At 38.5% G+C, this 15,901-nt stretch overlaps 1 protein-coding gene across 5 annotated transcripts in view; it reads left to right on the top strand.

Moving 5' to 3' along the window:
• Positions 1 to 3,802: 3,802 nt before the first annotated feature.
• The window catches only part of BTLA (B and T lymphocyte associated), a 44,606-nt gene continuing 32,507 nt past the window's right edge, over positions 3,803 to 15,901 (top strand). For 2 of the 5 annotated variants that reach the window (XM_032299096.1, XM_032299099.1), the window contains exons 1-2: positions 3,803 to 4,086; positions 13,624 to 13,812. In XM_032299096.1, coding sequence (XP_032154987.1) covers positions 4,077 to 4,086; positions 13,624 to 13,812 — 199 coding nt within the window. In that variant the 5' untranslated portion in view covers positions 3,803 to 4,076. Of the gene's footprint in view, positions 4,087 to 11,983; positions 12,066 to 12,222; positions 13,813 to 15,901 lie in introns of those variants that run through there. The other 3 variants (XM_032299098.1, XM_032299095.1, XM_032299097.1) reach the window with 3 other exon arrangements.

The raw sequence follows: 15,901 nt of genomic DNA on the forward strand, positions 1-15,901 counted from the left end.
GAAGCTCTTTAGTTTAACTAGATCCCATTTGTCTATTTTGGCTTTTGTTGCCATTGCTTTTGGGGTGTTAGTCATGAAGTCCTTGCCCCTGCCTATGTCCTGAATGGTATTGCCTAGGTTGTCTTTTAGGGTTTTTATGGTGTTACATCTTATGTTTAAATCTTTAATCCATCTGGAGTTAATTTTTGTATAATGTATGAGGAAGGGACCAGTTTCTGCTTTCTGCATATGGCTAGCCAGTTTCCCCAACACCATTTATTAAACAGGGAATCCTTTCCCCATTGCTGGCTTTTGTCAGGTTTGTCAAAGATCAGATGGTTGTAGATGTGTGGCATTATTTCTGAGGCCTCTGTTCTGTTCCATTGGTCTATGTATCTGTTTTGGTACTAGTACCATGCTGTTTTGCAGCCTTGTAGTATAGTTTGAAATCCAGCAGTGTGATGCCTCCAACGTTTTTTTGTTTTTGTTTGTTTTTGTTTTTGTTTTTGTTTTGCTTAGGATTATCTTGGCTGTGCAGGCTCTTTTTTGGTTGCATAAGAAGCTTAAGGTATTTTTTTTTTCCAATTCTGTGAGGAAAGTCGATGGTAGCTTGATGGGGATAGCACTGAATCTATAAATTACTTTGGGCAGTATGGCCATTTTCACAATAATGATTCTTCCTAACCATGAGCATGAAATGTTTTTCCATCTATTTGTGTCCTCTCTTATTTCATTGAGCAGTGGTTTGTAGTTTTCCTTGAAGAGGTCCTTCACATCCCTTGTTAGTTGTATACCTAGGTATTTTATTCTCTTTGTAGCAATTGTGAATGGGAGTTCACTCATGATTTGACTGTTTGTCTATTACTGGTGTATAGGAATGCTTGTCAGTTTCGCACATTGATTTTGTATCCTGAGACTTTGCTGAAGTTGCTTATCAGCTGAGGGAGATTTTGGACTGAGATGATAGGGTCTTCTAAATATGCAATCATGTCATCTACAAATAGAGACAATTTGACTTCCTCTTTTCCAAATCAAATACCCGTTATTTCTTCTTGTTGCCTGGTTGCCCTGGCCAGAACTTCCAATGCTATGTTGAATAGGAGTGGTGAGAGAGGGCATCTTTGTCTTGTGCCAGTTTTCAAAGGGAATGCTTCCAGTTTTTGCTCATTCAGTGTGATACTGGCTGTGGCTTTGTCATAAATAGCTCTTATTATTTTGAGATACATTCCATCGATACCTAGTTTATTGAGAGTTTTTAGCATAAAGGGCTGTTGAATTTTGTCGAAGGCCTTCTCTGCAGCTAGTGAGGTAATCATGTGGTTTTTGTCCTTGGTTCTGTTTATGTGACGGATTACATTTATAGATTTGTGTATGTTGAACCAGCCTTGCATCCCATGGATGAAGACGACATGATTGGGATGGATAAGCTTTTTGATGTGCTGTTGGATTCGGTTTGCCAGTATTTTATTGAGGATTTTTGCAACAATGTTGATCATGGATATTGGCCTGAAAGTTTCTTGTTTAGTTGTGTCTCTGCCAGGTTTTGGTATCAGGATGATATTGGTCTTATAAAATTAGTTAGGGAGGATTCCTTCTTTTTGTTTTGTTTGGAATAATTTCAGAAGGAATGGTACCTCTTTCTACCTGTGGTAGAAATATGAATTCATCTGGTCCTGGACTTTTTTTGTTTTGTAGGCTGTTAATTGCTGCCTCAACTTCAGACCTTGTTATTGGTCTGTTCAGGGATTCAACAGTAACCTGCGATATCAAGTGTTTTAAACCTTTGGTATTTGACAAATTTTGCAAAATCAAATCATAAATTATGTCTTTTTCCTACCTAATTAATTCTTTAAGATATTAGGTTCCGCCGGGCGCGGTGGCTCACGCCTGTAATCCCAGCACTTTGGGAGGCCGAGGCGGGTGGATCACGAGGTCGAGAGATTGAGACCATCCTGGTCAACATAGTGAAACCCCGTCTCTACTAAAAATACAAAAAATCAGCTGGGCATGGTGGCGCGTGCCTGTAATCCCAGCTACTCAGGAGGCTGAGGCAGGAGAATTGCCTGAACCCAGGAGGCGGAGGTTGCGGTGAGCCGAGATCGCGCCATTGCACTCCAGCCTGGGCAACAAGAGCGAAACTCAGTCTCAAAAAAAAAAAAAATATATATATTACGTTCCCTAACACCCAAAAATGACATAATTTGGCTTATTTGGTATTAAAATTATACAGGAAGGATTGTCAAATATGAAATGGTGTTTGGTTTTCTTTGGGCTGTAGTTGTATAGCTATGTTATTGACATCTGTTCCAAAATCATGGGAAACTCCTATAATTCTGATATGACTTAGTATAAATTATCAGTAACAGTTACAATTGTTATGTTTAATTATCGTGTGCCACAGAGGTAACTAATTTCCTTGTCAATTGTGTTTTTCACTGTGGCTGCCCTAAAACTTTTTGTCATCCTTGGACAATTGTTGTTTTGTTTTGGTCCTCTTTAGAAGGTGGTTCTACTACTACTACTGAAAACCTTGGTTTTTGTACTACATTTTCTCTTTTCCTGAAGTCAGAAGAATCAAGGCAGATACAGAAGGAGCACATAGATATCTTTCATTACTCAGGATGGTTCAGCTGGATATAGATATTAAGAACTAGTCAGTGTTAAATGGCTATTTTTAAATTTTCAGTAGGTTTTCCGGGAACAGATGGTGCTTGGTTACATGAATAAGTTCTTTAGTGGTGATTTGTGAGATTTTGGTTTACCTATCACCCAAGCAGTGCACACTATACTTAATGTGTAATCTTTTATTCCTCACGCCCCTCCCACCTTTTCCCTGGAGTCCCCAAAGCCCATTGTATCATTCTTATGCCATTACAACCTCATGGCTTAGCTCCCAACTATGAGTGAGAACATATGATGTTTGGTTTTCCATTCCTAAGTTACTTCATTTAGAATAATGGTCTCCAATTGTATCCAACGCTCCAGAGTCTTTGACCTAACTTTATATTACATCTGTATTTTCTTTCTTTCCATGGAGAATTGGAGAATTATAATTCTCAAAGACATAGCAATTGGTAGATTTAGATTATTCCACAATTACTTTATTCCGTATTACACACATAGTGGTCATAGGAGAATATTATTTTTTATTTGAGGATTTTTAAAAATTATACTTTTTAGTATTTTCCTGCTTTGGTTTTCTTTATAAGGGGTTTCTCTTAACTATATGTTGTATCTTCATGGCTAACTTTCAATATTCATTACTTTATCTCAATCCTTTATATCTATTTATTTATTGTGCATTTTAAGAAGTCTCATTTTCACCTCTTTTTATTAAGGCATTATCTGTTGTGTTGAGTCACTCTTGTGTTTCTTATTGTTTAGTCTTTATTTCTAAAATGAGCTTCTTTATTTCTAATTCTTTTCTGAATTGTTGCCTTGTTTTGAGTTTTTCAGATTCCAAATTGTGTTGTTCTTTCATGCTTTGTGTTACTTAATTTAAGAATCTATTCTGTGGACATGTCTTTTTGGCATGCTTTCATTGTTTGTAGGAAAATTATTCTGTTCTTTATTCTCTTTTCTTTTAATAACTTTGTATGGGATTTGACCTCACTACTTTCCTGTTGCTTAATTCATTTTTTCCAAACTTTTAGAAGGAGGAATGACACAGGGTCATTTTTCTACTTTAAGAGGGCTCTGTTTTCTGTTTTGCTTTTTTTCTTTAGAGAGTTAAAAAAAAAAAATGTAGCTTGCTTTTTGAACTGTTTTCTTCCCCTACCTTTTAATAAACCTTTTCTTTTCTTCATCTTTATTGTTACTATTCTTTTCTACTTTGATGCCACTCCCAGCAATTTGTATACATTGTTGGCTCCCTGGAAGGAAGCCATGGTGGTTTAATTTTGAAAATGTCTCCAGCCTCTCCAGTTCTTACAGCAGACTCTTGGGATTATCTGCTAATAGAGCAGGCACATCCCTCCCAGTTGGCTCACTGTGTGCTGCAGTGAGTTCCTGTTAGCTATTTTGAGGGTTCTTTTGTTCTCAGGTCTATCGGATGTCCCATTGCATTCCTCTACTTCCTCTTGCACAGAAGTTGTTGTATGCAGAACAGTAAGTATGCCTGTTGGTAGTTTGTCCTCATCTGCTTGTATATTGTGCTCTGTGACACGTTTCATACCTGTTTTTTTTGTTGTTGTTATTTTTAATTTTTTTTGTAAAAGTTATTCATGAGTTTTTGATTTTGTAATATTGGTACTCTATTTATTTGGATGTGAGTATTTGGAAAGATTGAAAAACTATCTTGCTGCCACCACCATCTTCTCAAAATGAACAGTGAACTACTGAATCATATTAAGAACATAAAAGTTTTCTAAAACATATTGTTTCTTTTAATACATTGCTTTCCAAGGGAGAAAGTTTTTTGATTCTTCGGAGTTGTGTTTCTCTTTTATTATACAGTTAAAAAATATGGTGGCTTGCTTGTTGAACTCTGCATCTCCCTTCCACATTTATATAAGCCTTTTCTTGCATATAAACATTAGCTTTGCATAGGCCTTGTGATTTTTGTCCTGTCTCCCTTCCTTCCTTCCTCTCTTAAAACAAAACAAAAGCTTTAAAAAATTCGTTTGTGCATTTTGTAGCAGATGGTGGCTGATCTCCACCTCTATCCCTCATCTCGTCACTTTGCTGCCCACTTCCTAATTTCCAGTTGCTGGCACCTGCATTTCTTTGCGTGTGAGTTTTATCTGACTACCAGAGCCTGCTTTACTTGCCTGAGTATCAGGCTGAAGTGCTAATGCTCCCCTTGGAATTGGTCTTCAACTAATGACTGATGAGAGGAGATGTATGCAGCAGTCAGAATAAAGGCCCACCCAAAGATGTCCACAACCTAATCCGCATCATCTGAATGAGTTGCCTCACATGGCAAAGATACTTTACAGATGTGATTAAGTGATTATCTTGAGATGGAAGCTTATGATAAATACAAAACTTTTTCAATCCAAACTTGAAGAATTTGAGCACATATCTACATCAGCCTCTCACCAAACTCATCTCAAGTTCCATTTTAGACTGGGTTCCCCCAGAAGCAACCACCAATTCAAGGACTTGAGTGCAAGTAGTTCATCTGGAGATGTTCCTAACATAATAGGAGGGTGAAAAGGTTAGACAGGAAGGAGAAGGAAGCCACTAATTGGTTTGTTTCTTAGCTATAGATTACCATTGGTGGATAAGGCACTTAATCCCCACTTCCAGGACTCTGAGAGGCAACATTAAGCAAAGACTTCAGTTATCCCACTCAAGGACTGAGGGATTTTCCAGATAGGCTTAATCCTATCCTATGGATTCTTTTTTAAAAGTGGAAGAAGGAGGTCATAGTCAGAAATTTGAAGATACTATGATGCTGGCTTTGAACATAGAGTAAGGGGACACCCCTTCTATTTGCAAAGGAAGGCAAATGGCCTCTAAAAGCTGAAGAGGAAGAGACAAAGTAGCAGATTCTCCCCCGAAGCCTTCAGATGCAGTTCTGCTGTCACCTTGAATTTAGCCCAGTATGACCCATTTTGGACTTCTGACTTCCAGAACTGTTTTGTAATAAGTTTGTGTTAAGCCATCATATTTGCGGTAGTTTGTTAAAGGAACATTAAGAAACGAATAAAATGCATAAATGTGCCAACTCCCTCAGCTCTTGAGTGGGATAACTGAAGCCTATGTTCAGTGTTGGCTCTCAAGAGTCCTAGAGATGGGGATTAAGTGCCTCATCCACTAACGGTAATCTGCAACTAGCAAACAAACCAATTAATAACTTCCTTCTTTTTCCTGTCTTTTTCACCCCCATAATATGTAAGGAACACCTCCCAATAAATTATTTGCACTCAAGTCCTTGACTTGGGATTGCTTCTGGGGGAACCCAGTCTAAAACAGAACTCAAGATGGGTTTGGTGAGAGACTGATGTAGGTATGTGTTCAAATTCTTCAAATTTGGATTGAAGAAGAGAAGTTTTACTAAATTCAAGATGCAATAATACACGGGCAGGTGGGAAGTGGGATGGAAGACTGAAACTCAGGTGGTCATGAAACATAGTCTCTATCTTTGTTTCCTTTTTAAAATAAGCAATTGTGTGTGTGGCGGCGGCGGGACAGGTAGTGTAAGACTGTGGAGTTCAGATTTCTGCTTCGTGAATCTCCAGAAATGAATCTTAGGGCCTTTACTGCCACCAAGCACTATCAATCAATCAGGGGAGGAACTTTGAGGTAGATACAGTAGGTTGGCTCACTTTGCACAAGGATTTCCCAACCTTGCACCATTGACATTTTGGACTGGATAATTTGTTGGTGTGAGTTCTCTCCTGTGCATTTTAAGATGTCTGGCAACATGGCCTCTACCTACTAGATGCTGATAGCACCCCCACACCAGCTGTGATAAGCAAAATTGTCTCCAAACATTGTCAAATTTTCCTGAGGGGTAAAACTGCCCTTGTTTGAGAGCCTGTCAAACTCCAACTCCTTTTTATCTTCAAATCTTCTGGGACTCTGGAAGTAGGCAAGTTAAAGATCACATTCCCCAGCCTCCCTTGCAATTGAGATTCTGCATGTGACAGCTTTTGAGGACACAGGTGGGTAAGACTTAGAACATGGTGTGGCCATCATGAGACGTGAGTTTTCTGATAGCACTGTCATGGAGGTAATTTTTTCCAGAACAGTATGGGTGAAGGTTTGGTCTCTGACTTTACAGGAATTAAGCACAGAGGCAGCAGCATGATTTTTGCTAATGCAACTCTGTTGGATAGTTGGACATTTCTCTTTGCTGTATTACTCCTCACTATATAGCATCTAAGTTTATTTTCTGGCACTTTAAGAAATTTAAAATGACTCCTTTCTTGTTAAACTAGTTAGAGACAATTATATGAACTAGTCATTTTTACCAGGACTCTGTACAGAATATATCATAATCTAAATTGTGGCTTTGGCTTCATGGAGGAAGTAGGGAGAAAGACACTAAGAGTTTGAATTTTCAGCCTGGAAAGCTAGTGAACCTAGTTATGTGGTGGCAAACAATTCTTACATGGCAGAACCCATGCTGACTAAGTGTGTAACATTAGCTAAAACGTTAGAACAAAGATGCAGATCAACTCAAACTAGAGGTAGAAGGAATAGCACTTGGCTAAGACAGGCTATGGGCCTGTGGTCTGCAATCTGAGTAGGCTGACCCTTCAGTAATTTGGTATCTTGCAGTTAAAAAATTCAACTATGGTATTTACTCAGTGAGTTGAAAAACATATGTCTCCCCTAAACATGCACATAGATGCTTACAGAAGCACATTCATTATTGTCAAAATCTGGAAGCAACCAAGATGTCCTTCGGTAGATAAGTGAGTAAACTATGGTATATCCAGACGATGAAATGTTATTAAGCACTAAAAACAAATGAGCTACCAAGCCATGAAAAGATATGAAGGAAACTTAAATGCATATTACTAAGTGAAAGAAGTCAACCTGAAAAGGCTACATTGATTCCAACTATATGACACTCTGGGAAAAGCACTACTATGGAAACAGTGGTTGCCAGGTGTTAGGGCAGAGGGAGGATGATAAGACACAGCATAAAGGATTTGCAGGGCAGTGAAACTGTTCTTTATGATACTATAACTGGATAAATGTCATTATACACGTTATCCATAGAATGTATATCAAGAGTGAGGCCTAATGGTAACTTTGGATTTTGGGTGATGATGTGTCAACATAGATTCATCTATTGTAATAAATGTATTACTCTGGTGCCAGTGTTTTGTTTTGTTTTGTTTTGTTTGAGATGGAGTCTTGCTCCTGTCACTCAGGCTGGAGTAGAGAGGTTCATTGCAAGCTTCACCTCCCATGTTCAAGTGATTCTCCTTCCTCAGCATACCGAGTAGCTGGGATTACAGGCATGCAACACCACACCCGGCTAATTTTTGTATTTTTAGTAGACACAGCATTTCGCCATGTTGGCAAGGCTGGTCTGGAACTCGTGACCTCAGGTGATACACCCACCTCAGCCTCCCAAAGTGCTAGAATTACAGGAGTAAGCCACTGCGCCCGGCCTCTGGTGCCATTGTTGATGGTGAAGGATGCTGTGCATGTGTAGGGGCAGGGACTATATGAGAACTCTGTAATTCCACTCAATTTTGCTGGGAAAGCCACTCTAAAAAATATATTTTTTTAGTTTACCAGCTTCTTCTTTACCCTAATTGTAAAACTGTAGCCTTAGAAAGAGATAAGTTTCTGACCCCAAGTTTTATTCCAAAAAATCCTTTAAGAGTTCTTTGCCGACCGTGGGGACTCGCTCATAAAGATAAGATTAAGAATTGCCTTTCTACCATGTCCTGTTTTAAACAGTCTCAGGGTAGCTATCATTGTAATGGGAACTGGAGACTGGGCAGAACATAATGGCTAGTAGTAAGTCTCTTTGGCCTGAAAAGTCCATGACTACACAAGTTCTTTAACTGAAGTTATTTGTGCACGAAACTTACTGAATGACAATAGACAGAAATACTACGAGATGTTTGAGAGAACTCTAAGACTATTTTATAATAGACCATGTTAAACACCAAAACTCTACCTGGACCCTAACTTGCACAAACAGGAAGTAGAGTGATGAAGCTGTGCATCCCCCAAAGCCTTCTTCACTAATGCCCATCTCAGCTGTGGTCATCAAGGAAAGAGTGCATTCAGTGTAGTGCATTCAGATCCTCTCCAGGACTGAAGAATTTGTTTTCTCGAGCTGCTGGGAGTGTTCCTGGCTAAGAGCCCTCAGCTGTCAGTCTTCTATAAAGGGTCAAAGCTTCAGACCTCCTTCTGATTTGCTGAGGCCTTTGCTGAGACTGTATCACACCCTGATGTCTCCCTTTGCCCTCTGCTGAATTTGGTTCTCTTTTCTGCCTTCACACTTAATGATCCCCAGTGCACACCCTAATAAACTTCCTGCATACTAGGCTCTGTCTCAGAGTCTGCTTCCCCTTGAGCTTTATTTTTAAAAACTAGAAAGACTTTTCAGAGAGCAGAGGCTGAGGCTATTCCATGGGCTAATTAAAAAACATCACCTACTGCTGCAGCAGGGCACCCTGGCTATTGAGCAGGCTACCTATGGTTCTTGTATTCCCTTTTCTGAATAGGAACGTGTGTGTGTGTGGGTGTATGTGTTATTTCTCTAAAAACTGAAAATTAGTCATATTGACATTTTCCCCCTTAGCTTAAAGTAGCTTTCTAACAGACTATTGATGCACCATGACCTAGAAAAAAATCTTTGCAGAAACTTACATGACGGTCTTCTTCCATGTGTGTTGGTATGACAAGATACCTTAAAAACAGTAATTTTTGTTTGTTCCTTTGTTTTTAAAGACAGGGTCTTTCTCTGTCCCCCAGACTAGAGTGCAGTGGCATGATCATAGCTCACTATAAAAACTGGGTAATTTATGAAGAACAGAAGTATATTTCTCACAGTTCTGGAGACTGGGAGGCCCAAGATCGAGGTTCCAACAGATATGGTGTCTGGTGAGGGTTGCCGTCTGCCTCTCGAATGGTGCCTTCTTACTGCCTCCTGACAGCAAGGTAGAAAGAGGACAAAAAGGGATAAATGCTGTGTCCTCACATGGTAGAAGAGATAGAAGTGCAGGCAACTCTCTGAAGCCTTTTTTAGAGACAGGATCTTACTCTGTTGCCCAGGCTGGAGTGCAGTGGTGTGATCATAACTCGCTGAAGCCTTGAACTCATGGGCTCAAATGATCCTTCTGCCTTGGTGTACCAAGTAGCTGGGACTACAGGCACATACCACCATATCCAGCTAAGTTTTGAAGTTTCTTGTAGATAAAGGGGTTTTACTATATTGCCCAGGCTAGTTTTGAACTTCTGGCCTCAAGCGATCTTCCTGACTTGGGCTCACAAAGTTTGGGATTACGATGTAAGCCACAGCACCCAGACTGAAGCCTGTTTCATAACGGCATTAATTACATTCATGAGGGCAGACCCCCATGACCTAATCACATTCCAAAAGCCCCTGTCTCGTAATGCCATTACCTTAGGGGTTAAGTTCTGACACAGGAATTCCAAGGAGACGCCCACGCTCAAACCATAGCAGTCTTTGTCAAAATGGACTAAATATTATTCAATTAGAATTGATTACTGTTAAATAAGAATTTGAACTATGAATACTATATTCTTTCTTCATTTGGGGAGACCAATTGTTCTAAAAGCAAGGCCTCCTCACTTTATTATGTTATATTATTTTGCAAAGAACACTTCCCTCAACAATCAAAAATTGCCTATGAAATTTTTTTAAACACTGTCATGGGAATGTTGGGTGCATATAACTTGATTTTTAGTTCATAAGACATGGAAGTGTGAGATGCTACATAGAGACCTAAGGCCCTTCTGCATGGCTGATCCATCCTTGTAAATGTTTTTGTAATTTGGGCCACCTTTAAACTACACCATTCCTCTGCTGATCAAAGCTTTATTATGACATTTACTTTAGAGACTTGATCTCTGTGCAACAATGACTCCCATTAGCAAGTAGATATTTTCAACTTGTTCCACCATCATTACATTTGGGTTTATTAATACAGGGCTTCTTGTTTCCAGAATGATTATAGTTGCAATTTACTGATTACTTTGCATATTTCACCTCAGTTAACCAACAAAGCAGATAGGTATTGTTTCTATGTTTTACATAACTGGAAATTGAAATGTGGAGCAGATTTGGTTCTCTGGAAGCAAAAATAGATTAGGGATCAACAACTGTGAAAGGAAGAGAGCAGAGGAAGAAATTAAACTGGGCCATAGGCCTCATATACCCTTAGCAAACGCAGTTGGGAACTCTGGATCAAGTATTGCCCATCAGCTTCCCATGTCAGGTCAAAATGGCCAGCAATCTATATACTTTCCTTGCTCCATCATTGGATGCAAGCTGTAATGGGAAAGCATGACGCTGGTCAAGGTGTGTCTCAGCTGAGCAGAACTGGGAGAAGTTTACATTGGAGGTACTCTACCTATTGCATTCCCCCCAGCTAAGAGCAAATACAATGTTGAAGGGGGATCTGAGAGGTGCATCTCCATCTCTGTGTCTACTACAGACTCTAGGAACATAGAAAATCTATTAAACGTCCAATAACTAGTAAGTGACAAAGATTTGATACCATGTTTTATGTGATTCAAAAACTTACGTCCCCTGCCAACTCATAATTGGTTTCTAAATATTCCTTCAAACTAATATATCAAAATCACCTTTGGAGCTTTTTAAAAATAGTGACATCTGAACTTCACCCTGTGAGATTCTGATTCAATGGAAATGGGTAGGATTCAAAAATTCCACCCATTTTATTAAAAGTGCTCAGGCTGATTATAAAGTACAGTCATGTATAGAAACCATTTCTAACAATACCATTAGTAAAAAAAATTACACCAAATAGAAAAATGTCAAAGTTTTTAAATGCTGGACTACATTTACAGTAAAGCTATGGGATATTTTGGGGGGAAGTTAAAAAGATCAGAACCAAGATTCATCTCTCTGGGATTGTCTAACATCAGGGGAAAGACTTTTCCAGGGCCCTGTGTCATGTTTTGTGATTGCTGGTTCTCTGATCACCTAGGGGTAAAATATTGCAGGAAGTATAGCTGCTTCATGATTCTTGAAAGCAACTGAGTCTGTAAGTGAACTAAAAAATTTGCCCTCCAAGTAGTTCCTGAGATGTTTGTAAAAAGAATTTGAAGAAACCAAATTCTCTCTTTTTGTTTTCAACATAAAACTAATTATAGGTTCATGTTTTTAAAATTGTTTCAATATGTAATGCAATCGCTTTTGAGAATGTAGTAAATTCTTTAAATTTGCAAATGTAAATGAAAATTATAATTTTTGGTTTAAACGATACATAATTATGATGGGATTACAAAAGTTATAAGCTTAAGGCAATACTGAGTTGTTACTGGAATAACAAATTTCTGAGTCTAGCTTCTTTCCATTTTTTTTTTTTTCTAGAACAAAGATGGGAGTGAGAATCTGACGCAGAGTTTTATCTACAGTGAGACTCTCAGGACTCTAGCTGTGGAGAGATAAAGAGGTAGGCATGCTAATAAAAACAAGAAGATATATATATATATGTATATTTTAAATACATTAGATGCTACATGAGGGTTTTTCCAAATTTTGTCTAATTAGTATGGACTTTTTAATATGAAAAAAATATTTAAAATAGTGACATAACAGTTTAAAGCTGAGATAAAGTTAACACGACCTCTCTCCAGTTTGGGACAATATCCTGAACTTATGGGCTATGGCTTTTGACCTGTGCACCATTTTAAAGGGACAGTAAGCCTTGCTTCAGCTGCCACAGGAAGCTTTTACTCTACTGTGAACACAGGAAAATGAAAAAGCTGTGTAAATAATGCACAAATATTTCCCAGGATGTTTATCTGATTGGTAATGAAAATTCTAAAAGGCTATGTGTAGCCTCTCTGTATTATACTATATTATAGGACCAACACTAAAGGTGAATGTGAGGAAATAGTAATACTGGCTGAATGCGTTCTTTAAAATCAGCAGTAGTAGCAACTCATTCATCATTTATCTCCAACCATAGCACATTGTCTATTTGAATCAATAAATATGTGATAACTGTTTTTTAATTTTACTTACTTAAAACCATTGAAGTTTGGCCTTGGAAAAAAATCATCAGTATCTGAGGAAAAAACTTACATAATCGACTTCTGTCAATGACCGCAAATGCCACAAATCTAGATCTCTCATTTGGAGTCTCAAACAGCAGGTGAATTTGATTAGCTCCTATAAGCTAAGCTAGTTATTACAAGTGGTTGTGGAGAAAACAGCCTTATGGTGGCCTGTGCCATCTGATCTTGAACTTTTCCATTTCTTCCTTTACGGTTTCTATTCTACTTCATTAAGACAACAACTGTATGATGAATGTTTAAAATGGAAATTTCCTTTAATTGATATTCAAGATCTCCTTTAGATTAGAACTTTATTTTCTAGAGAGAACATGTAGCCAATATTAATGATGATCTTGTTCCATTGATATGTATCCACAGATTAAAGACGACTGATCTTCCTTTTTCTGTTAAGGAAGTGCTTCCTGTCACTCATTTTCTCCATAACCTCAGATAAGTCTTCACTGGTTTAATGACAATAGGCATCCTCATCTTACCGTGACAAGTACAGGAAAAAAAAGAAACCTAAAATCTTTTACATAAAAGAAGTTTCATAATCACAGGCTATCACAAAGGGGAAAGTATATAGTTACCATTGATAGTTTTAACATAAATTTCCTGACTTAATTTGATTAAAATCTCAAAGACTGCAACAATGTAAATTTCTTTAAAGTTTAATTGCTCATTTCACTTTGAGAGCAGGAAAAACCTCAAGCTGGGGCAAAAAGGTAGTAGAGCGGAAGGAGAAGTTAAGGACTGAGCTGCTTTGCAGATCAGTGTTTGAAAGTGAACAGCCAACCTAACAAGAAGCAAAAACCACAGAACAGAGTACCACATTGTCTTTCTGTTCACTTTGTTTCACAAAATCATCCAGGCTCTTCCTACATTTCTCTCTTACCACCTTTCTCTCTCTCTCTCTTTTTTTTTTTTTTTTTTTTTTTTTTAATTTCACAGATGCCACTGGGGTAGGTAAACTGACCCAACTCTGCAGAACTCAGAGGACGAAGAGAAGACTTCTACTTGAGCAGTTTTTCCATCCCTGCTATGTGCCGGAAATGAAGACATTGCCTGCCATGCTCGGAATTGGGAAATTATTTTGGGTCTTCTTCCTAATCCCATATCTGGACATCTGGAGAATCCATGGTAAGGCACCTGCTTAGATTATTTCTGGTTTTATTTCTCAGGGAGCCTTGGAGGCAACATTTTTCCTTGCTGAACTTAGTCCGGTGTAATGTTTGTGCTAAGTGGGTAATCGTAGATAAAACCAAGCAGTTACATTTGCTTACCGAAGGCGTCGTAGAGCATAAACCAAGTTAGAACATAGTATTCACCTGCCTAAAACATAGGCATTGCATCCATAGCTTGGGTAGCTTTCTTAAAAAAACAGGTTGATGGTAAGAAAAGAGAACTGAGTAGATGCTATAAATAGTTAAGTACAAATCTATCACTACTTCTTGCAAAAATGCTCTGGCTGTCCTACTGATGATGAATAGATAGCTTTCTTTCTAAACTGAGTGCAGTAGAATGTTGCAGTGCTCAGTTGGGTAGGACAGATGTTGGAGTTACTCTCAAATAATATTGTCTCTAAATAAAATCTCTATACTTGCTTCAGTGGGGTGTATGCCTTGAGAATACCGATTGAGAAAAGTCACTTGCTACCTTATATTAACATAGGAACCCATGTATCGCCAAGAGGGAAACCCTATGAGTAGCTCATCGAAAGCTTCTGATTTTTCAGGGTTTATTTATATTTTATTTTTTTGAAACAGAGTTTTGCTCCCGTCACCCAGGCTGGAGTGCAGTGGCGTAATCTCGACTCTCTGCAACCTCCACCTTCAGGGTTCAAGCTATTCTCCTGCCTCAGCCTCTGGAGTTGCTGGGATTACAGGCACCTGCCACCATGCCCAGCTAATTTTTGTTTTTAGTAGAGACAGGGTTTCACCATGTTGGGCAGGCTGGTCTCGAACTCCTGACCCCAAGTGATCCACCTGTCTCAGGCTCCCAAAGTGCTGGGATCACAGGCGTAAGCCACTGCACCCAGCAATTTTTCAGGTTTTAAATATTCTGTCTTATTATACTCACAAGCACACATTTGTCAGTTTGTGTATTGCAATTTTAAATTAGAAAATTTGGTCACTGAGGTTCTATGGAAAGTCCATCTGTAATTTTAAACTGTATAGTTCGGAATTTCTCTCTATGATGCCAGGATGCCACACAACCAAGTGCAAAGTAAAAAAATTCTTAGCTACCCAAGCATTTTTATGTTTGCAAGTATCTAGTATTAAGTTGACTAGGTGCTTAGATGGTTAGCTGATTTTTTCACCTTCCATCAGATGCCTGTAGTCACATAGCTACAACTGGAGTCAAATTATTAAATAGAATTCATCCCCATTTGAAGGATACATAAAATACCCTCTGTGAAATTAAGACCAATGAGTTTCAGGACTAAACTGCATTGAGGGTGGGGTATGACATTTATTAATGTGCAACCTGGTGTTTGCAAAAGTGAACTTGGATGTTAGAACTGGGTTAATTTACTTGCTCCGCCATTTACTATATGGTCTTGATTTAGTCTCTTCTCTCATCTTTAGTTTCCTCACTTGTACAATTGAGATAATAATTGTAGCTAAATGATGGGCCACTATGAAGACTGCAAATGCAGTAATATGGGTAAAGTGCCTAGCATAGTAAGTATACATATTTAAAGCTCGAAAAATGTTAGTGCTATTTTTCCTATATTATTTTCACCAAGCAACCTCCATGTAATTAAATAAGAAGTATGTTTTAACATGATTATTTAAAATATTTGAGTTTTTAAAGTTAAATAAGTACAATTTATTTTGCAATATATTTAGCCCAAAATATAATGAATGAAATTATTCAGAAAACGAAATGCAGTCAGGAGCCGTGGCTCACACCTGTAATCCCAGCACTTTGGGAGGCTAAGACAGCTGGATCACCTGAGTTCAAGAGTTTACGACCAGACTGGCCAACATGGTGAAACCCTGTCTCTAATAAAAATACAAAAATTAGCTGGGTGTGGTGGGGGGTGCCTGTAATCCTAGCTACTTGGGAGGCCAAGGCAGGAGAATAGCTTGAACCCAGGCAGGAAGTGAGGCTTCAGTAAGCCAAGGTCATACCACTGCACTCAAAAAGAAAGAAAGAGAGAGAGAGAGAGAGAGAAGAAAAGAAAGAAAGAAAGAAAGAAAGAAAGAAAGAAAGAAAGAAAGAA

Source organism: Sapajus apella, unplaced genomic scaffold (genome assembly GCF_009761245.1).
Source record: "Sapajus apella isolate SASKATOON/1434 unplaced genomic scaffold, GSC_monkey_1.0 scaffold40, whole genome shotgun sequence".
Classification (NCBI taxonomy): domain Eukaryota; kingdom Metazoa; phylum Chordata; class Mammalia; order Primates; family Cebidae; genus Sapajus; species Sapajus apella.